Source organism: Vicugna pacos, chromosome 2, assembly GCF_048564905.1.
Source record: "Vicugna pacos chromosome 2, VicPac4, whole genome shotgun sequence".
Lineage (NCBI taxonomy): Eukaryota > Metazoa > Chordata > Mammalia > Artiodactyla > Camelidae > Vicugna > Vicugna pacos.
The window spans coordinates 23,530,090-23,553,626 of record NC_132988.1 but is presented as its reverse complement, the minus strand read 5'-3'; the positions used below and the strand labels follow the sequence as shown (position 1 = coordinate 23,553,626).

The window sequence follows — 23,537 nt, the reverse complement described above, 5'->3', positions numbered from 1 at the left end:
CAACTCTACCAAGACACATATACAGCCAATTCAGCAATGAAGGAGAACACAAAGCACTATCCAAGGTCAAGTTTGAAATCCTCTTTGCTAACCTGTTCTTCGAGGCTCTATCTAGATCTACTTGTTAATATGCATTACCAAAACAATAACAGCTGGTAGAGGCGTGTGCTTGCGGACGTGAATCATGGAGAGGATTTCTGGAAGGTGACCCTCTCGAGATGCGACATAGAATAACCTGACGGGAGAAAAATGGGGGTGGAGTTGACTGTGCAATTGATCATTTCAAAGGTGAAAAAAAATCCAGAAATCTAAGAGAAAACTTGCATCTTCTTCACATGAAATGGCTGGATATTACTTAGGTGGTTACTTAGACTTCACTTTTCAGCTAAGGGAGAGTACATCATGAGAAATCTGCCTTAGAACTGTATAAAATAGGCCAAAATCTGGCAAGATTCTTTGGGGAGAAACAATAGCAACCTCTAGCTCAACACAGCTCAGCCTGTGTATAAACAGCTGATGGTGAATTTAGTTCCAGGTTCCTAGAATCGCATGTGTATTGTTAATTCAGTCCAACCCAACACATGTACACACACAGATTTATCTGATCAAGTTTTAATCATGTTAAAACAAAAGGCACTTCTGCATCAAACAGAAGGGATACAGATGGTGGGCTGGTGATTTGTGATGTCTCTTACTTTACTTTTTTTCTTGTCACTTTTAGAGAAACAAAAGATTTTATCACCAGAAACAAAATGCTGTTGTTAAACTGCAGACACACAATTAACCCCCCCCAAAAAAACCCCAACCCCCCCAAACTCCCCAAAACTTCATGCCTGACTTCAAAGTAGGCTATGAGTAAACATGCAGTGCCCTCTAATGGACAGAGCAGGAAGTGCGGCTGATACTTGGAGGAAGACTTCACGTTGCCTGTCCCTTTAAAAACAACAGGCATGGAGGCACTATTTCTTTTCCTTTGAAACCTATCCTTACTGCATCCAGTCTCCAAAACAGAAATGTGTTGCTAGAAATGCTTGAACTCACTCACCTGGAGACAGCAAACACACCACCATTCATGGAGCCAAAGCAGGAGAGGGCAACAAAGATCGGAACTGCTAATGAGAGATTTCCCAGGAGCCGCTCAGAAAAGGTCTAGTGAAACACAGAATGAAGCAAATTAATGCTTTGCCAGAAAGTGGAATAAAATGAAACAATTTAGGCCAAACTCACTCTATGACTTTCTGTTCACTTGGTGATATGCGTATGTTTTATAATCCTTCTTTTGAGTTAGGGTCAGACTAACCTCTTAAGACAATAATCAAAGGCAGGTACTATGTTATTGCTTGTTGCAAAACTATTGGCAATGGTCTAAGCAAGCACCTTATCTCTTTCAAAAAACAGTGATTCATTTATCAAATTTTTATCAGCTGCGATATCTATCATCTCTGACTCTGTTAAGTAAAAAAAAAAAAAGCTCGATTCTCCTTTTGGAGACAAAAGTCCTTCTGTGTGTAATACCTTCTCTTTGGTCTGGAAAGACACATTTTTAATAGTGAAGTACAATGGTACACTGAGAAGTGTTACTGATACGTGTTTCATATATCAATTCCACTGTCGTGATTTAAAAGTGTGGTGAAAAGTAATTGATGACCTAATCCTGTATATCAGAGATGTGAGCAGTTCTGAAAATCTTTTGCCCAGAATAATCACATTAGCTCAATCTTGGTTTATCGAGTCACTCCTGCCCTCTCAGGTGTCTCTGCCAATTTCTTCTGCAGTTTCCTATTATAAGGCTAAAACACCAAAACAAGTCTGAGGAAATCAAGCCACAGAAATATAAAAGATAAACCAAACTTATGACGTTTCCTTTTATTCCCTGGCATGTGCGACACTGCAAATCTTCACGAAGGGTGTATTTTCCAAAAAAAAAAAAAAAAGGGGACTCTTTACTTGTCCTTGATAAAGCTGGTGCTGTGTAATTAATGGACCACATTATGCTCAAAGAATAAGCGCTGCACTTTGTCTAGTAAGACGAGATGATGACCCGACATCTGGAAGCTTTGTGCACTGGATTGTCTGGCAGAAGTTACAGCAGTGGGCAAAGTCTTTTCTTCATACAGTGAACTCGTACATAGGTTCACATGAAATGAGATAATTTGTTCCCTGTGGATGTTTCTTATATGAGGCAATAGTTACTATTTTAAAAGGAACTGACATCTAGTGACGGGAAGTTCTTTTTTTTCACCCTTCATTGTTAGAAGGTCATGAATGAATGCTCTCTTACTAGCTAAGTTTTTATACCAAAAAGTGTGTGTCACAGAATAGCAGACCCGTAACATGACCTTCGGGAGCAAAGATGGTGCTAAAGTCAAATGAATTTTGGAAAATGCTGTAAAATTATGAGTATTCACTTCTTAGGGAGTTAAAATGCACATTAGCTTCTATAATATTCTGAGAACTACTGCAGCAATGACATCTGTTTAACTTTGAATAACTCAGTATTTCCCCACACTAATAATATCCTAGAACTAGTATTCAAAAGGATATATATATATACATACACACACACACACACACATACTAGTAAAAACAAATGTATATGGTCCACTTAGAAATTCTTAAGTGGTACTTTGGGAAAAAGATTTGAAGTTAGCATCTGAAACGTGTCCAAATAAGAGAGAGCACAGAATAAACTGCAATTTGCATACCCCAAAAGGCATTTATTTAAACTCAGTAACTGCCCACCTGTCCTTAAAAACTTCTATTCATGATTTCCAATAAAGCCTTCTATTCAACATGTATGTGCGGAAATGTGTTTTCAAGCACGTAGAGGTGGAAATGTTTTACATGAAATTAACAATACAGAAAAATCATAGAGGATTTTAGTTGTACCAGTTAAACGGAAGATGCCACGGTGTGTCCTAAATTTTTAAAATATTCATTATCACTCAGTTCTGCAAAAATTACTGAATTTCAAAACACTAGTATAAAACTGCATCAACTCATTAACCTAAATTCCAGTTGGCATTTTCCCAACTTCGACTTACCACTGCCACCGCACTGGAAAGCAGCAGTTCCTCAGCACTAATGGTCGTAAAGTAGGCCACGTTTGTGAGCACGTAGCCAACGGTGACAATGGCCATGGATATACATATGGCAAGGGGGATGGTTCTGAAATGCACGAAAAATTGCTTGTTAGTCCTCCTTTGCTAGTAATTTCTCTGAAACCAAAGAAGATATCAGGCTAATTCAAACACAGAATAAAAGGGTGCGGATAATGACAGGCTTTGTTGGGTATGTATGAACACTACATCAGGATGCAGCACCACACACTCCTCTGTAATTGAGTGAGGTCCACGAGGGGAGATGCGACATCCGTCTTGTCTCTTGCTCTGCCCGCAGGACATGTGGGTCTGCCCAATTCTTGCACACTATAAATGCTAGAGCAGCGTTTCTCAAACTTGAACATGGAAGGCTTGTTAAAACACAGACTGCTGAGCATATCTCAAGAGTTTCTGATTTGGGAGGATGTACATTTCCAACAGGTTCCTGAGTGACTCTTACGCTGCTGGCCAGGGGACCATACTCCATGTTCCACTGTCCTCTATGCCTTTCTAATACTAATTCACTTGCCTTGACACCTTTCTAATACTAGTCTCCAGAAAGGTCTTTTGCATTCAGCATTTTCCCCTTCAGTAATTCCCCTTACCATCAAATAAGAGGACCCTTTTGGAAGCATGAGAGCAGGATAGATCTACCTTTCTAAATGTAATAACATATAATAATAATTTTGTATCTAACACAAAATAAACACAGATGTGCTCCCAATAACTACTTTGCACTGCCCTGCTGTGAGTTCAAAGGAGGCTCAAGATCATGAGTATATATTAAAGCAACAGCGTAGATAATCCCATGAAATTAGAGGTGACACGCTGTGAAGTACATATGACCACACAGTGCTGACACCGGGTGGCATCAAGACATACCCGGTGCAAATGCAATGTTATGTCTTCATTTAATGCACTAGGAAAGTCAGGAAGTTACTGACCCTAATAATCTGATCCCATGTTACTAAGACATTACTTGCTGAAAATAATCACCTCTTCAGACTCTTTCCAGTCCAAGCAACTTAAACCTTCTGCTCCCGGCACAAAGGCTGATGGGTTTTTTAGTCATCCAGCTTATCAGCCCTCATGGAGCCTTAACCCTGCTGGGTGCCACTAATGAAGACCTCAATATAATTTCTTACAAGATGAAAATACAGTTCTGAACCAGGGGAAAAAAAAAAGCACAGCCTGCCTCGCTCCCCAAGCCGGGTGTGTTGAGCACATAGTCCCAGCTCATTACGCTGAATTCTCTAGCCCCCGTTGAGAACAGGCAAACCCAGCCAGTCAGCAACTGCCATTCATTATGCTGCTTGGAGCCTGACACTTCCCCCTGATCCCCAAAGCCTTAAGCCTTGATGGGGAAACACACTGACCTCGAAAATCCTGGCATCCTAATAGGAAAGGAGCAGATGTTCCCTTTCCCCAGTGTGAAGAGGGTCCTGCGGAATTTTCTGTTCACACTGTAACACGCATTGCTCGTTGTGACTGATAAATGCTAAATGTAAGCAAAGGCAATCACCGGGCCAATTAAATACACGGGGTAAATGGCAAAAGGCGAATTAAAAATGAATTCTGGTTCTTTGAAAGAAAGGCGCTACATCGGTGTGCGCAGGGCTAGGAAGAGGAGCATGGGGGTGGGTGAAGCACTCAACCACTCCCTGTATTGTTTTAAACTCAAATCCTTTAGCTTCTCTAACACCCCAAATGGGGTTTTAAGTTCTTTCCATGGAGGAGAGAAGCAGAGAGAGGGAGGAAGAGACTCAAGAGATTTGCTGACAAGAAGAGGATGAAGACTGCTAATAAAAAGTGGCGGGATGTATTGTCAAGCGCAGCGAAGTCACCCACCCTGTCCAGGACAGGTGGTACCGTCACATCACATGATGCTGCTAAGAGCCAACTCCGTCTGGAATTGGGCAGCGGCTTTCCCAGCACAGCATCCCGCCTCTCAGCCCAGCTCTCCCAGGGCAGCCTCCCTGTTTCCCACCCCGAGAGTATGGTCTTTCTGAGAGAGAATTTCTAAACTGATTTTAGCAGAAGGGATTCTAAAAGAAGTCCAGTCTCCCAGGTTAGTTTCCCTTTCTTTCCGCCCTCAGCTTGAAGAAAGAAAGAAAGGAAGAAAGAAAGAAAGACACAACAGCGGCTGCTACTATTAACCCACCATTTTATTAGGTATTGTACATATTTGCCCCACTTTGTCCTTGGAAAATCCTGTGAGTTAGGGGCATCATCACTGTTTTATATATGAGGACATGAAGTCTTAGAGAGTTTGCATAACTCTTCAAGGATATACAGCTGGCAAGTGGAAACCCAGAATTCAGCTGCAGATCGATCCTACCTTGAAGTCAAAGCATCTAAACCACTCAAGTGTAGTGTCTCTCTCTCTCTCTCTTGCATGTGAGTCTCCAAACTTTACTAATTTTCAGAGAAATTATAATTGTTGAACATAATGTTTATCGGAAAGCTCTCATCAAGGCTGTATTCCTCATGTCTTCACTGAAAATGCAGTTTCCTGTAGTATGAAGGAGGGGAAAATCTATTGCATGATTCTTATAATTTCTCTATATACCATGGACTATAATGTCAGGTGAATGTTTTCAAGAGTTTCAAGGTTTAGGAAACATTAGTTTATTTTGAACTTGGCCTTTAAACAGAAGCTCACTGAATAAATTTCCCTAGACAACTTCTATGGAAAAGAAGGACAAGTAAGCATACTTATCAGACAAGCTAAAAGATTATGAACCATTTTCCTATCAGCCAAATATACTATAGAGATGCTAAAGGGAGAAAAATCAAAGGAGCTTAAAATATAGGATAAAGAGAAAAAGGCTCTAACCTTGCAGCCAATCATAACAGGCCCAGTCATTCCTCTCTAGGCAAGATTAAGCCATGGGAATTGGAGAGGATGTGACCAAATAGCCACCTGTCCTTAAGGTTCCATTTCACTTTAACAAAGGGAAGGAGAGGGGTTTGCAGCTGCCTTGGCATAAACAACAATCATGTACCGAGGAAAATAGCTGACTTATTCAGGAGGGCTTGGCACTGTGTGAGTAACTCCTGGATTTCAAGCTTCAAAGCTTAAGAGCCACTGGGTGAGCTGATAAAAGCTATTAGGCCATGCCAGAGCAATCTTTCTGGAGGCTTTAGATGCAGAGGACAGATAAGCACAGTTAGCAACCCAAGATGAAGGCAAATGGCACATGATAATAAAAGGAATTAAAGGACCTGGTAGGCCACTGATGTTTCAAAGCCCCTGTATTATTGGAAGGTATCCACCAATTCTAAGTGCAACAAAAGCATAGTCTTTAAGCTGAGTAAAAATAACTCACATCTATGAGTTCTACTCTTTTCCCAAATGTTTGTGTGTCTTTTAATGATTAATAAGATACTAAGGTACTGAAAACACATACTTAATCCTTAAGAGCTTTTTGTCATGTGTAGCCTTTTCAGTTAAGTACTAATGCGTGAGACGTAAGCGAGCATCTGATATTTTTATTAGCTACAAATGGTCTTCAATTAAAAGGTCTTGGATAGGCAGGAGAGAGTATAGCTCAAGTGTTGGAACACACGCTTAGCATGTATGAGGGCCTGGGTTCAATCCCCAGCACCTCCTCTAAAAATAAATACACAGGCCTAATTACTTCCCCCCACCAAAAAAAAAAAAAATTAAACGAAACTTTAAGAAAGGGAAAAAGGTCTTGTATAGCCTTCGTGTAGGTTTATTTTAAATTGGCATCTATAACTAGTCTATGTCATGCATGGATAAATATTTGTTTTACTTGAAATCATCAAACGGAAGTCTCTGGAACAGCTCCTTAGAAGCACTTCCATCCTCAGGGATAGAGCTCCCCAGGAATATAAATGGCCCCAACAGTGACGGCAGGTAGCTTATAGCTGTACAATCTGTGAAGCACTAGCAAATAGGTTTTATCTCCAAATACACACATTACATTTCAAATCCTTTGTGGAATAAGATAGAGTATGAACAAACAAAATTCACAACTACCTCCTGAAATAGCAGGTTATACCACCATGTTCAAACAAGGGAACCAAGGCTCTGAGAGGTTAAGTGAGGGGCCAAGGTCACAAAAGTAGTAAGTGGGAAAGCTGGAACTTGAACCCAGATCTTCCAACTCTAAGTTCCACACTCATGGCACACCTTATCCATGATATCATGGCTGCTTCGTGCTTCCTTTAACTCGAGGTACTAAGTTCCTAGGATCCTTACATGCTGAGAAACATGTATTCTATTTTACATAAATGATACAAATATCAGATGGCTGATAGTCACAATGTGACACATTTTAAACCAAACATATTTTACTGTGCACCTAACAGTCATCACAGATAACCATGCAAATGATGCAGCATTGGATGTAATCTTAATATGCTTCCCAACTATATGATAGAGCATCAGAAATGATCACTGTGTCCAGGGCTTCACGCTGGCTAAAAAGACTCTTACCATGAAAACCAAAAGAGTAAACCTAGCTTGATTCTCTAGAGAGCTGAGGACATCAGAAGGTTAAAAGGATTTCCAATATTCAGACCACCTGAGTAATGCTGTAATTACTGGTATTTAGGCTATTCCTAAAATTGTTTTATAACTGGTACAAAATCTTCTGAGATTTGTGTGAATCAAAATAAATTTCATACACTCCACGGTGTTGAGTACACACAACGGGGACCACAGAACTCACTGACCGTGGGGCGTCTAAAACTGTCTTCGAGTCATGGGACTGGGCATGATGATGGTTCTGCTAAAACCTACTCTAGTGTGTTCTGGAATCTTCTAAGAGAAGTAAGTGCGTGATGCTTCACATTTATATTTAAAAATCATTACTATTTTAACATGTATTTGGCAGTCAGGAAAAAGGAGGGAGGAGGAAAAACGGGGATTAATAAGGGCAAGAAAATGGAAACTTAATACGTGAGATGCAAAGAAAAAGGAAAACAGTATTTTTCAAAGTATTTTTTAACTCTTTTAGTAAACTGTGGACTATTTGTATGTAATTGAAAGAAAGCTGTGATTTATTTCCACATAAAGCACTTAAAATTATAAATAAGTACCTTCAGATTCTGAGTATTTATTTTACAATCATTCCTATTTCACATTTTCTGTGTAATGACCCACAGAGACCTGGAAAGCTTTTCTCTAGATCTGATCCAGAAGTTACTCAAACATCTGCTTCTCTTTTTGATCAACCAATTAATTTTTGCAGAATTATTCAGTTCATTTTATTACCACTGCTGTTAATTTTACCTCATTTCTCAAACTTCAGTCAGGTGTGTATCTTAAAGAAGATTTATATTTTTCATTCATACCATTTTTTCCCCATACATTTTTACATATGTTCCCTGGTTCTTGCTCACATCAAATTCTCCAGAGACCCCTAGACATGGAACTCTACTCTCTGACTATGTGATTTCTGGCATTTCTAGCAGGGAATGAATTACGAATAAGTGTTCTTGATAGTCTTCCAGACTTGAAATAATTAGATTACAGATGATTGGAATCAAACGAATTGTTCTGTATGTTTTCAGTGACTTTGCCTCACTGTTACTTAGTGCTATCCCTGAATCTCCAGTTGTACATCGTGAGTGAGACTTGGGTTATTAATAACATTACAAAAGAAATGCACTTAAGGCGACACAGCAGGTAGCTGGGGGGAAGGCCTGGGTTGTCACTGAAAGAAAAATGTAGCAAGAAGAAGAATACATTCAATAAACCTATTTATAAACATTCTTAAAGGTTCATGGTTCATGTTCTAACTTAATGACAATTTCTGGGCCAAGGCTGAACACAGTGATGTGACAAGCAGATTGTCACATAAAGGTACACAGTGATCCCACTGATTTCAAGCATTAAACACCTGCCCTCCGCTTCTGACAGCACCAGGGCAGGGCTACGGGGGTTTTCACTGAGATGTTTTAAATTTCAATACCACTGATGCCTAACCTAAATCTCACCATTTTCCTTTGTCCACAGATGAAGAACCCCATAAACAAAAAGAGAAGACAGAGAGACCTATAGGGAGATGTGAGAAATGAACAGACACAGATTAAAAGATCACAGGCTGAAGGAGGCTCATGGAAAAATGTACACAGATGCAAAAAGGAGAGAGAAAAGTGCAGAAAAACCACATAGAAAAATAAACTAAAATGGTAACTTACAATCCAGAAACATAGGGTAATAAGCAATCAGAAGCATTAGTATAAGCATTTTTAGCTCCAGTAATACTTTACTTTTCATCCTACTATTAGAATAAATTCATGCCTAAATAAAATTATTCGGCAAAATGTAGCTTGAAAGTAAATTTTCATTTGCTTGAATTTCCTACAAACAAAAAAAATCTGCATTGTCTGCATCTCATTTTTTCTAATTTTCTAAAGATTTAGAGTGTGTCTTCCAGATGTATTATAGTTATCCATATTTATCATGGGTGAACGTCAAGATATTAGTAGGCAAGTTGGAGTGTCCAAAAACGAAAACAAAATTGGTTTCCAATAAATGCTAGCAAGTAACTACAAAGACAATATAGTTTAATAACAATAAATTACATTTCCACTAATGTCCAACTCTTATTTCTGTTATATTGTTTTTACAGTGTATCTTAGAAAATGTTATCATTTTCCTCAGGATTTTGTCTAAAGTATTCTAAGGTAATCCAACATCTCAGCAAACCATTTTTCTTTTTTATAACAGAGTTCCTGAGATTCAGATATGTGTGGCTGAGGAAAGAACTACCCACCACAATTTTGTGTTCCTCTTTCCCAGGTATCAGTTATTCCTGGGGAGCAGCGACCCAGGAAGACCAGATTTTCCAGACTCTCTGATATCTAGCTGGGAATGTGACTCATTCTTATATGTCAACTGATGTGATAAGTGCAGGCAAGGTGGTTAAAAGGTGTGTTGCCCTGCCCTCCCCGCCCCCTTCCATAAACTAACAGCTAGTTTCAAAGGCTCTAAAGAGAGGCAAAGCCACGCTGTGGAGGGAATCCGGGCCACAGAATCAACACATGGAAGAAAGTCCACCAATCAGTTGGGGGCACCAACAGTGGACCATCACGTGATTTAAAAATTCAACTTGCAGTTGTTTAAAGCCATTGAACCTTTATGGTTTGTTGTAGCAGCTAGTGTTACCCTAACTAATAAAAGAATAAAGGGCCTCATTATATCAAGGCCTTTAGTCAATCTCAGTGAATTAATTTATAGTAGACAAAAAGGGTCCTCATTAAATTTTACCTTACATGAAATTTTCTGTTTTACAAGAGATCAGTATATGATAGAATGTCTTTAAAAGAATGTCACAAATGACAAAAATCAAATTAAAATACATACCACTGAAAAAGTTAGGATAGTGAGTCTTCCCAGGAGTAGAGCAAAGACTGATCACTATTTTGAAATATAAAATCTTCTGCACTTCTGACAATTACCACCAATCCAACAAAGATCATAGCACAACTGCCTTTTGTTTTGGTCAACAATACATAATAAGACAACGCATTATTGAATAAATACACTCTACACTGAGAACAAGGCAACATAAAATAAATATACCCACTTTGGCATAGTAAATGGGAATTAGCATCAAAACTCAATCAGGCCATAAGCACGTGTCTTAGAAGGAACTAGTAACACTTCTACTATAAAACCCAGAAATCAAATCCAGTCACATTTCTGACCAGCTGTGCGATAAGAAATGGAACAGGTAAATATGGAGACGTTCAACCATGACAAATGAACTACTGCTTCTACCACCAGACACTGCCTTCAACGTTTGTGACCAACCATCACAAGTGGAATTATTAGTAACCATTTTGCTTTGATATCTGATGGTCTAGTGGACAGCTGGCCTTCCAACTGGGTGCTCTGGGAATCAGAATGGAAGGTGGACAATTGATCAGATTATAGACTAACCTAATCTTACTTCAACAAGATCAGTCGTCTCATACTTGCTTTATGTATTGATGTTCCGACAGACAAATGAAGTGATCTAGTGCTTTCAAATGATTTAAAAATCACTCCATTAGATGGAAGAAGTCATGTCTTTAGGTAACTCTTTGGATTCAATACTGGCTTCCTAAAATAGTTTAAAAAATATATAAACTGGTTTCATAAAATACTGATAAATGAATGATTATAAAGTTGCATATGTATATATTTGATCCTATACATTTAAAAATAATTTTTCACTGCCACAAATCATATTTATAGGTAATTGAGGGAATAATTCTTAGTAGGAAGGGTTTGAAGTTGGTTGGGGAGTCAATAGCTCTGGCCTGGCTTTAATCAAGGTGGTAAATCTACATGGCCTGGCCACAGAGAATGTGCCACTGAAGACTAATGGAGCCACAGAGAAGGGGAAGATGAGAAGAAATAGAGTTGATGGGCTCAGCACCTTGCCAGCTTAGAGAGACGACACATCATTGTCAAGAAAGTGATGATGAAGACTCCTGCTTGGAACAGTTGACAGCTGCCTGCAAAGGTTGCAAAGGCCCCCAGGATGGCGGAACCTCCTGTAAGGAATCCTCTCCTCTCCTGTTCATTCACAAAGATTCATATTCCCAGCAGAAATGGAAATTGTATCATCCTTAACCTCTCAGCTCAAAAGTTAAATCTTTTGAAAAATAAGCATTTGTGCTTTATTTTATATTTGCTGATGCCTTTTCTTCAACTACCAGGATTCATAGGCAAACTTCTCCCTATGGATAATTTTTTAAAGTCAAACACAGCATGCAACCATTGAAGGACTGACTGCCCTGGAAAGAGAAGTTGTCCCCGCATTCACCCACCCCATAATTTTCCTTCTCTTTCATATTTTCCCTCAGCCACATCCCCAAATTCCTTTAACAAGAAAAAAACCACCCCAAGTGTAAACTTGCCTTATGCAACATCTTTTCTCTGAAGTTTGCCTCTGATACTTGTTTTAACCCGGTTTCAGAGAAGTATGAAAAATCATCTAGATTCCAATTCAGTCATGTTCCAGTCACTAGTGGGAACCCAGGACATCACTGGACCCTACTAGGCTTAAACTGCCTCATTAGTTACAGAGGTTGTTGGATTCACAAAGCCTGAAGTTCATTTCACTGGAAAGTTGATTATTCAATCATTTTAGCAAATAAAGCTGATTTGTAAAGACTGTTTAACAGGATACTTTGAAAATTCAGCTGAGCACTTGCTCATGTACCAGAGCACCCTAAGAAACACCTGTCTTGTTCTGTCCTTCAGAGGGAAAAACAGGACACTGACTTTACAAACTCTTCTCCTGGGTCTTGAGATTATGATTCTATCCTCAACCAGGAATACCAGCACATCACAGTAACTTCCATCATTACAACTTCACAGCCGCAGCCTGGCTAAAAGTAGTGGTCATCACAGAAGATCATTTAAAGGAAAAGTGGTCTGTCCATTCTTCCAGATTCTGAAACAGTCAGTGTCTGCAGTTCAGGTCTCTCAAAGCCACATTACATGGACCATACTATCATAGACACTCACAGTTTATGTCTTTCAGTATAAAACACGCCACCAGGATATATGGTATAACATGGGGCATAGAGCCAATATTTTAGAACAACTATAAAGAGAGTATAACCTTTAAAAATTGTGAATCACTATATTGCACATCTGTAACTTCTACAACATTGTACAGCAACTATATACTTCAACTAAAAATTTTTTTAAATGTATTGCAAATATGTTTTTAAGAATCATCTGAATTTTAGGAGGACATTCATAGTAATATTATAGATATTGTCATTTGCATCTACCAGAGTCCCTTATAAAAAGTTCATTCATTTCATGTTTATCAAATATCTTCTTTATGCTAGACACTAAAAAATGATGAAGACATCAACTACAATCAAAAATTCATTCTCTCATGGAAACTAAAATTCAAACATGACAAGACATGGATGCCCCCTGACCTGGTTCTTCACATGATTGTCTCATTTTCATCAGTCAGGCTCAGATCAAGCCTCCCTCTCAGAGAAATCACCTCTCCTTTTTCTAAGTATGCCCCACGACCCCTGTGCTCCTCATCCCCTGTGATTTTTAATGTGAGGGAGACAAAACAAAACCTTTTCTAACTCTAATAGTCTTTTCAAATATTTTTATGTATTCCTGTTAGAGCAGGCAGATAGCTAGATATGAGCAGAGAAAGGGGGACCCAGGCCATATGGCAGTAATTGGGCAGAAAGGAGGGCCACAGGCCAAATGCAGGAAACCATACATCACGTAAGTACCAGGGGTCCCTGGGCAGAGAATGAAAAGCAGGAACCTCTGGGCTGATAAGGGGTCACACATTTTAGGGGTGACAAGTGGCCTGGAGGCCGACAAAGAAAGGTGGAAAAAAGCAGGAATCTCCAGTGTTTGAATGTAACCTTTTGCTCATTATGCCCTCATTTCAATAAAATTAGCCTTGCAGATTAGAAGTGCCCATCATGTACCCACACCATGACACTTCCTATCCAGAATAAACAAGGACAAAAATCCCTCCTCCCCTCAGGAAGGTGGAGTTGGGATGAAAATCAGGGAATAGGACCCCAAACCCTTCCCTCTCCAATGAATATTCTACCCATTCATTTTTACACTCTATGTAACCAACTTGCCAAAGAAACTCAGGGCAGCCGCTCACCTCAGCCTGCCTGCTCTCCCCTTGAGAGTGTACTATCCCTCCCTTAATAAATCTCCACTTTACTTTCTTAACCTCCATGTCTCATCTCTGAATTCTTTCTGGGACAGGACAAGAACCTGGACACTGGCTACATCTACTGCAACATTCTACTCACTAAATTCTACAAAGAAATGAAGGCCACGTACTCAGCATTTAAAGTGCCCTCAGAGTATTTTCTCTAAATCTCTAGAGCAAGTATTTTTGAGTGTTGTCAATATTATTTGTCGCCCTTAAGGACAAGTCTGTTTTTTATGCAGCTTGTAATCTCAAATGGAAAGAGTTCCTGGCCTCTTTGGCCTCAGTTATTATTATCATTATTATTATTTATTATTATTATTTTTGCTTTTTATCAACCTTTTATTTGTAGGACATGTTCTAAAAGAAATGGTTCATTAAACAGAGAGAGAGAGAGGATAACTACTTTGGAAGATAAAACTTGGGATAAAAAAGTGAAACAGAAGTATGTTTACAATAGCGATGGAAAGACTCAAAGAAACTTACCAAATTTAACTTACTTCAACCAAACTAAGCTATCGTTTTGACTCTTCCTTTTACATTATTTTCACAGCCATGAGATAAATCTGTACAAATCTCCCAAAAGAAGACTTAAAAAAATAAATGGAAGCAGTGAAGAGGAAAAAGAGGGGAAAAAAGTTGAGGCGGCTTTAACAGAGAAAAGAAATGTTTATTCCATCAAAACCTCATGTGAATTCTAAATTATTAAATCTCTGAGAACACCTGATTTATGAACAGGATAACACAGCCCCTAGCCAAAATCATTTTTAATAAAAAGCAGGAAACCTCCTGAAGTTCATCTCCGATTTAATATCAAACACAGCAGCCACACACAAACACTTTCCCATAAAACACAAACACAGCACGGCACAGTCAGCTGGTAGCCAGCGGCAGGGAGTCAGCAGAACACACTAACAGGGTGTCAGAGCCAGGGAAGGGATCAGGCTCACAATCGAGATGGAGCAGCCATGAGGAGTGGACCACAGACTGAGATGATGTCACGGAGGAAGGGAAGAGGGCATAAGGAAGGCTCATTTCTGAACACAGGAGAACAGCTGATCTTCCCTGGTCAAAGCACCGAGCTTCCTGAGTGACTATGGGATGGAGAGAGCATTGCAACTGTGTCCTGTGTTGATTTCTGCACATAAACTTAGAATGTACCAAGTGAACTGGAACCACCACTAGAAAACAAGTGCTAGTAATGAAATCAATGAAATCCAATAATGCCATCCTCATTTTGTAGGAAAAGTAGCAGGTGTCTAAGAGAGGCATAAAAACATGACTCCAATATTTTCCAACAGATGCTTGGTTCATCGATAAGAAGGATATCAGGGGGGAAAAATATCCTTTCTAATTTATGTTGCTTAGGAATCGAGTTTATTACCATGTTCATAACCTATGTGGCAAAGGATTATTTCTCAGGAACACAAATTCGACTAGTTGGATACATTTATAATAGTTAAATTCATTCATGTTTAATCCTTTACAGGGTAGTTTCAACAACTACAAGGATCATAAAGAAATATTTTTTGCATGTTTCCATTGATATTTCCATTAACATTTTGGCACTTGGTATTTTGTTAAAAAATATTCTGGAAAATAGAAAATCATTCTGAAAGGTGCTCCATTTGTAGAGCTCAGGGAATTAAAAAAGAAAGGCCAAAGGGGAAGTGAGTAAGACTAATATTATCGACAGAAACCTTGTAGGTTACTTTAATTAGTTAGTATTTTAAAAATCTAATAGAAGAAAAAGAAACCAAGTTAACAACTAAGCATAGTCAGCAAAAGAAATGTCTGGACTATAAAGAATTTAGCCATACATTTAGAATATATCTTTATATAGTACAGGTTGTATCATGAGATAATACGACCAAGATAATTTGAAAAACTGTGAGCTTTACATTTCAAAGCACTATCTAGATTATCCTCCTATGCATAAAAAGCTTGGAGTAGAAATTGCCTTCATACAAATATGTTATACTCAACGTTGATTTCTTCAGAGGAAAAGAATAATAATTAAGGCCATCTTTCCCTGCAGATTAAAAAGAGTATTAAAACTTTTAATAATAAAAATTATATAGTCATTGGCTGATACAGCAACAGAAAGATAAATAGAGCAGAATAGATTACCTTGAAATACAACCTAGTAAAAGACACAAAAACTGAATACATAATACAAGTGTAGTACATATTATAAACCATGTAAGCATCGTAAGATAAGGGGTAATATGACTTTAATAAATGATGGGATACTGGGAATTTGGGGAGAAATCAAGAGCTTACACTGGATCATATTCAAAGAAATCCATTCCTGATAAGATAAAAAGTTTAATGTGAAAAGAAATCAGGGGAAAACAAACAGAAAATGTGAGTAAGATTTACATGATCTACAGGTGTAGAAAGATCTCCGATATAAAAGCAGTGTCTAGAAGTTTCCAAAAATTGCAACATTTAAATGTAGCAGTTACATTTAAATATTTAACATATTAAATTACTATATTTAAATTTAAAGTTCTTTAAGCTGAATCATAAGGAAAATTTACTTACTGAAGAACTGATGAAATATTTTGCAAAAAAATGTAAGAAATAAAGAATCATCGCCTGTAACATACAAAGAATTCTGCTGAATCACTCATATTCAGGCCCCCACATGGCAACCACACACAGCTACTAGACAGGGGAGTCACACAGATTCACGTGTGATTAAAAAAAAAATGCAACTTGAAACAATGGGGAGTAATTTTTGCTTTTTAATTAACAAAGATTTTTGTAAATAATGACACTCAACGCTGATTAAGTATTCTTAACTCTCGTTATTGTGGGAGGAAACTGATATACCCCTTCTGGAAAGCAACTTGGTAATGCAGAAAGAAACTTTTAAAAAGTTCATTGCCTTTGATATAGTAATTCTCTTCTAGCAGTCTTGCTGAGAAAATCATTAAGTATGTACAAAGATTAATATATTAAACACATGACATAGCATTATTAGGCTAAGAAAAATTGGAAACAATTTCAATGCCTAAGAGAAAAAGGAGTAATTATTGGTACATCTACCCAATGAAATATTATACCACCATTAAAAATGGTGTTTACTTAGATTTTAAAGATCTAGGGAAATCTAATGAAATGACATGAAATGAAAAAAGCAGGATCAATCTAGATGAACAGAAAGAGCTAGAGCTAAGCTCGAGACACAGCAAATCGAGATGGCAGAGCAGACTTCAAGGTGCCTTCAAACTGCTGGGGATACAGTAATGAATGACACAGGGGAAACTGAGAACAAATAAACAAATATATATATATATATAATGTAATGGCAGGGTTATGAAGAAAAACACACATGTACATTCATCTCAAGTAATATAATGTGACACATACATACATGGCAGAAACACACACACATATACATACAGAAGGGGAAAAAACACACTATCAAAACAATAAAAATGAGGCCTTTCATTTGATGTGATCATGAGATGAGAGATGACTTTTTCTTTTACACATTTTTGGATATTCTAATTTGATCACATGGATGTGCTTAGAGATTGTCATTCTAAGTGAAGTAAGCCAGAGAGAAAGAAAAATACCATGTGATATCATTTATATGTGGAATACAAAAAAGAAAAAAGAGGACACTATGAACTCATCTACAAAACAGAAACAGACTCACAGACATAGTAAACAATCTTATGGTTACTGGAGGAAAGGGGTGGGAAGGGATAAATTTGGGAGTTTGAGATTTGCAAATATTAACTACTATATATAAAAATAGATAAACAAATTAATTCTGTATAGCACAGGGAACTATATTCAGTATCTTATAATAATCTTTAATGAAAAAGAATATGAAAATGAATATATGTATGTATATGCATGACTGGGACATAATACTGTACACCAGAAACTGACACATTGTAACTGACTGTACTTCAATAAAAAATAAAGATAAAGGGGGAAAGGCTACGTATTGCTATTGAAAATATTATGAAGGTCATAAAGTTTTACTTTGACTTTTTCTAGTAGGGTACAGAATACATAGAAAGAAATGTTTCTATCGCTTGACTAAATCATTTGACCACAACTAGAGATGGAGATTGGTGTCCTAGCCATTGAAAAATGGAATAAACAAAGTGCGTCTGTCAGGAGAAATACAAGAATGAGATCATCAGGACATCTCGTGTTCCTGGGTGCCCCTGATGAGAGGTGCAGAGTTGAGGGGGCTGGGTTGACCAGTGAGGGACTTCCGCCCAGGAGCAGCTACAGAAACAACAGGAGCCCAATTCACACTATCTTTTAGAGAACAGGAAACTCCGGCTCTGTTTAGTCACTGTCTCAGATCATAAATTTGATGGTTTGAAAGCACCTACATATCCAAACAGAAGCTTTCTCTTATGCTGCAGTTCAGAGTTCAGATTGTGGCTTGGCAGAAAGCCAAATGGCTGCGTGGCCCAGCCAGAGACACTGGCGAGTTCAATTTGTGGCTGTGTTCCCCCAACGTTGACCACTTGCTCCCCTCTCCTTGGCAAGAGTACACTCATCCACCCATCGGCATCATGAGGATCAAACAGCTAAACACACACATTTCAAACACATTTAACCTTTCTTCCATCAGACCCTGAGCAGCTACAAAACAGTATTTTAGCATCAGGACCTTCAGTTGCTATCCATCTCACTCATTTCTTTTGTCATTTTCTGGCTCAAAAAAAAAAAAGAAATTAATTGCGTCTTCTATATCAATTTCTGTTTTGTCTGCCTCAGGCCGGAATAAAGGAAGTGTGAGATTTTGATTGTTTGACAATATCAATACAGAAAAATTAAATATTGCCCCCCAGAGAGTTATCAGAACTGTTTTAAGTACCAGCATATCTGTAAAGACGTTAGAAAAAATAAAAAGCAACTCTTGTAAGAGCCTAACATTTTAGCATTTCCTCATCATCAAGTTTCTGTTTTATTCTTATAACCAAAAGACCTTCAATAAATGACCTTGGACAGATTACTTAATTCAGCTAGCCTGGGACCTCTTTTATAATGTTTGAATAACAGTTTTAGAAAGTGGAACACAGGCAAATGTTAATGCTTTTGCACATTTTTAAAAGCAGTTTTGTTCTCTTCTCAAATGACATGTGGGTCACTCCTAATGATTACACTCTCCCCTCAGCTAATTTCAAGGCTGCAGTCTTGCCACATTCATCTCTCTCAGATTTGTATTCAACAATGCAAAGTGTTTAGAAAGAGGACTAGAAAGGGATTCAGGTTTTAACTTGTAAACATAGACAAATTAATCCACCTCTATGACTTCAATTTCTTTATCTTTCCAAAGAAAGGGTTGGAAAAGTTGATGGTTACTTCATTTCCAATTCTAACCTTCCAGGCCTTTGTGCTTTATTTCCTCAAGGTCAAGTTCATGATGTTGTTCACCATGGCAGTGAGTCAGTCTAATAAACTAGGGCAGCCAGGCCACCATGTAAATGAAAGGAGATAAGTGGGTGGAGAACTATTTGTACACAGATGTAACATGAAAATTGAACCAATTTAGACATTTAGAGACAATCACACACTTTCCTATCTATCCCTGAGAGAATGACCATGACAGCAGAATGTCAGGAAGGAAGAAAAAACTGGTATCATGAAGGGTCAACAGGAGAGACACTATGGATAAGGTGGGACATGAGATGCTTATAGAAAGACCGTGTGATAGGCAACCTACCAGGTTCTAGAAATGCCTCTGCTTATAAAGTCATGCATTATCATCTTTTGTCTCTATCTCATTTTGTGTTATATGACTATATAAGCTTTACTTTTTCACACACTAAGAAAAATTTGAGTGTTATGCCATGGACTTAATTTCATAAACTATCTTTCATATAATACTGTGTACCTTACCATATAAAACAGTGGCCTTAGTAATTGATTACTGCATTCTCGTTTGTATCATGATTGATTATTGTTAAGTTTTTGATATTCTGTTCCACATATACAATTTCAAGAGAGACAGAGAATATGAGAAAAGGGGAAAATGAGAACATGACCCAGCAGTAAACAGTTGGGGCAACCATCTGATTTTTAGAAGCTATAAATTGGTCTCCTTAGATAACCAATGAAATACTCTATGTTTTTGAAAAACAACCCTCTATGTCAGAAATTAGAAACGCCTGACTCAGACTGAGATCGTTTCTGCTTCCCATGGCAAAGTGTTTCAAACAAGGATGTCTTTTACCTCGTCATAATGGAATGCAAACCCAACACTGAACCAGTGCAGAAAAAAGTGGTAGTTGGCCCAAGTTCACAAATCCTGATCTGACAATCCCTTTTGGATTACAAATGAGCTAATGACATGATGTTTGATGACAACAGTAAAAAGTAAATGGTTGACCATTAAATAAACATCTACTATGAGCAAGATATTGTCAGACACATGAGTATATTATTTTTAATTCTTGCAAAACTCTCCACAGTAAGCATTAGAATACCCACTTAACAGCTGGGTAAGGGAACAAATATACATTTAAAAAATATTACAAAACTCTCTCTCTCTCTCGTTCTTTAGGTAGGCAGCAAAAAATTATAAATAAGTAAATGCAATTCTAACCAGATTATTGGAAATGCCTAATGCCTCAAGTAGTTGACTTATCAGAGAAGATACTTCTCTGCATAGGTAATTCCTTCATAATATACACTTAGACCCTCGAGAAAAATGAAACACATAGTAAAATGCTACCATGAACATCTGTACCACTTCATACACCATTTGATACCTTCTGCAGGCATATATGCTAAAAACAGTAAACAGGATCCCGGATTCATCATGCACATTGCTGATCACCCTAACAAGTGTACTAACATCTGTATTCATCCAGTGCACTCCGTGCATCACAAGATCCTGTACTTAAGGTGATCCCACTTAATCAGTTTCCACAGCTTGGATCTAACCCTAGATCTTCAGATCTAATCATTAAGTTCCTACACAGCGGAGCGCCGATTTGGCTTTATCCCATCCCCAGTTTGTCCATCCAAACTTCCTACCACTTTCTGAAATAACTCAAAAAAGCTACAGTCCACTCTAATCTCCCAATCATCATGAGATCTAGAAACTGGTCACAGAATCCCTTTCTCTGTGTCAGTGTCCTTGACATTTTTTCTTCCTGTGACAGAGATCCTAAGTTTCATGCCTTGACCATGCTCCCCAAATGCTCCTTCTATTTGTCAAGCTAGGGACTTGTGTGTCATCTACAAGAATCATAGAACATAGCAGAGTTGAAAGAAAACTCAGAATTGGCTATTCTACCATTCTTTTTCTGCAGTTGAGAAATCAGAGGCTCAGAGAGGATAAAGGATGTAGCTAAGATCACAGAATTAAATGTTTCCAGAACCAGAACTAGAACCTTAGTCACCTGACTCCAAGTTCAGAGCTCTTTCCACAAAGAAAGAGTCTCAGCTGCCTCCCAGCCCGGCTCCCGTCCTGGACTGGCATTGTTATTTTCCCCACCTTCTTTATCCCACTCTTCCCCTAGAACACCAAATGTTTGAAAGTCAGATTTTTAGCATATATTATTTAAAATATTTTATATTATAGAAGAAAACTGAGGCAATGGCCTCTCACTTTTTCAACTTCAATATCTAAAGACTTGCAGCTGAATGATAACCCCTTTTACGTCTATTGTGAAAATTTCAATGCCTGACCAAATTCTCATTTCAACACATTTGAAAATAAATTTTATTCTAAAATGCACTCTTATTAAATTTAATCTCATTTGGTCTTTTATTAGCATGGAGAATAAATCATATCACCTTTTTCATTCAAAAAACAAGACAAACTCCCCTGCATTTTTGAGGAGAGGATGTGAAGGCTATGTTGACTCACCCTTCTTCTCTAAGCAGTTTGTTTAGTCCCTATCTTTGGGCTGAGACAGTGTGGAGATTATGGTGCTATTTGCTACAATTTTCTGTCATGTGATTTGTCACCTTGTCTGACTCTAGCAATGGTTCAAGTCCAAGAAGCAATTACCTTTCCCAAGATATTTGCTTTTGTTAAAAATAAAGATATAAAAGAAGACTGAAAGGTTACTTCTTGGATTGCAATGCTCTTGAAACTGTATATATGTCACAAAAAGAAAAGCAACTGAACCTGCTATTAGGGTCATCTTCCCCAAGCACTGCTTCACATACACCAAAAACCTGCAACAGGTCCCCACACCCGCATCTCACGGGCTACTGGATCAAGTCCAAAATTCTTGTAATGGAGGCTAAAGCTCACCACATGCCAGCATCCACATCTTTAACTACCATATCTTTCACTCCTCTTCACAATGCTTTGTTTTCACCAGAGCAGTTTACATCGTATTCCCTGAAACCACTAAACAGTTCATGCTCTGTGTATGGTCATCCCTCGTTTGAGATGCCTTCACTTTTCTGTTCTTCCTTTCTAGGTCCTGCTCTTCTCCCAACTTCCTCTTCCACAGCAAAGTTACCTCCTTAGTCAGCCATCACGCCCCCTGCACACCCATGGGTCACTTCCACTTCGTACCCTAAGAAAATGACTGGCATGTTGGAAAGAGCCCTGGAGCCAAATAGTCCCTGCATTGTATCAAGCATGGATTATAATCCTAGTCTTCTCATGTACTAATTACATGCCTATGAGAAGTTACTCCACTTCCACATGCTTCAACTTTCTCAACTGAAGAATGGGACTAAGACACACCATATTGTTAAAAATAATCTGAAGGGCTACCCAGCAATCCATCTATTACTCAGATAACAAGTACCATTTATATTTTAAATAAAGACTATGCATTTTTAAATTAGACCAAAAATTCATTAAAAAAAATTGGGGGGTAAACTAATAACTTGTGTTTTCCTGTTTTGTACCAGTTTGATAATTCGACAGCTTCCTTTCGGAAATAAAAATTTAAATACATGCTATCAGCCACTCAGATCAAGAACTTGTTCGTCAGATTTCATAAAGGAATTTCTCGGTAAGATAGTGAACCTAAAAATAGGTGACCACAGTGGAAGTACAAACAGTCCATCCATCCTACCAGCACCGTTGGCTAACAGTGTGACGGGGCCAGTATGGGTATGGGTATACAAATATTTGGTTCAGTAGGAAAAAAAAATCTGCCAAGAAATTCATTCTGATTAGGATGCGTGAGCGTATTACTACCTGAGGGAGGTTAGAGACTATTAAATAAAAAGCAGTTCTCATCATCTTCTGAACCTTTTAACTACTAATAATTGGGTACTTTGCTGATGAGGCAGAACAACTTTTCAAGCTGATTAATAGGTCATGTGTGTTGAAAAGGCACCCCGTTCATAAAATAATTATGCTAATCCTCTAATTTTTTCCAAAGATTATGAAATATTCTAATCTTTGAAGAACATAGGTTTGGGTTGCAGATGGTGTTTGTATATTACTTGTCAGGCTCATTAACATTTTTGATTTTCACATATTTTATCCTCCCAACCCCATGAGAACTGTAATATAGGGATTATTACCCTCTATTTCAAAGGGGTAAACAGACTCAGAAGCAATTTAGAGGTCTGCCCAAGGTCAAACATCTAGTAAAGAGGAGACAGCATCAGAATTTTTATTTTCTGAACCAGTGTTATTTTCAAAGACTCAGTAAGTAAATATTTTTACAGTTCATAAAAGTGAAGGACATGTTTCTTCACTGTAAAGTCTCAACTTTATTGGGTTCACTTTAGACGTTTACATTATTGGTAATACAGTTTGAGCTTTTGCCTATAC

General features: G+C 38.0%; 1 protein-coding gene across 3 annotated transcripts in view; it reads right to left on the bottom strand.

The window, feature by feature from the left end:
- The window catches only part of SLC7A11 (solute carrier family 7 member 11), a 98,985-nt gene that overhangs the window by 41,371 nt on the left and 34,077 nt on the right, over positions 1 to 23,537 (bottom strand). For all 3 annotated transcript variants that reach the window (XR_012077805.1, XM_072972243.1, NM_001318341.1), the window contains 3 exon segments: positions 3,045 to 3,168; positions 1,046 to 1,149; positions 139 to 235 (listed from right to left, as the gene is read on the bottom strand). Coding sequence is in view for 2 of the 3 variants with exons in the window: in XM_072972243.1 (XP_072828344.1) it covers positions 139 to 235; positions 1,046 to 1,149; positions 3,045 to 3,168 (325 nt within the window). In the remaining variant the exon portion in view is untranslated.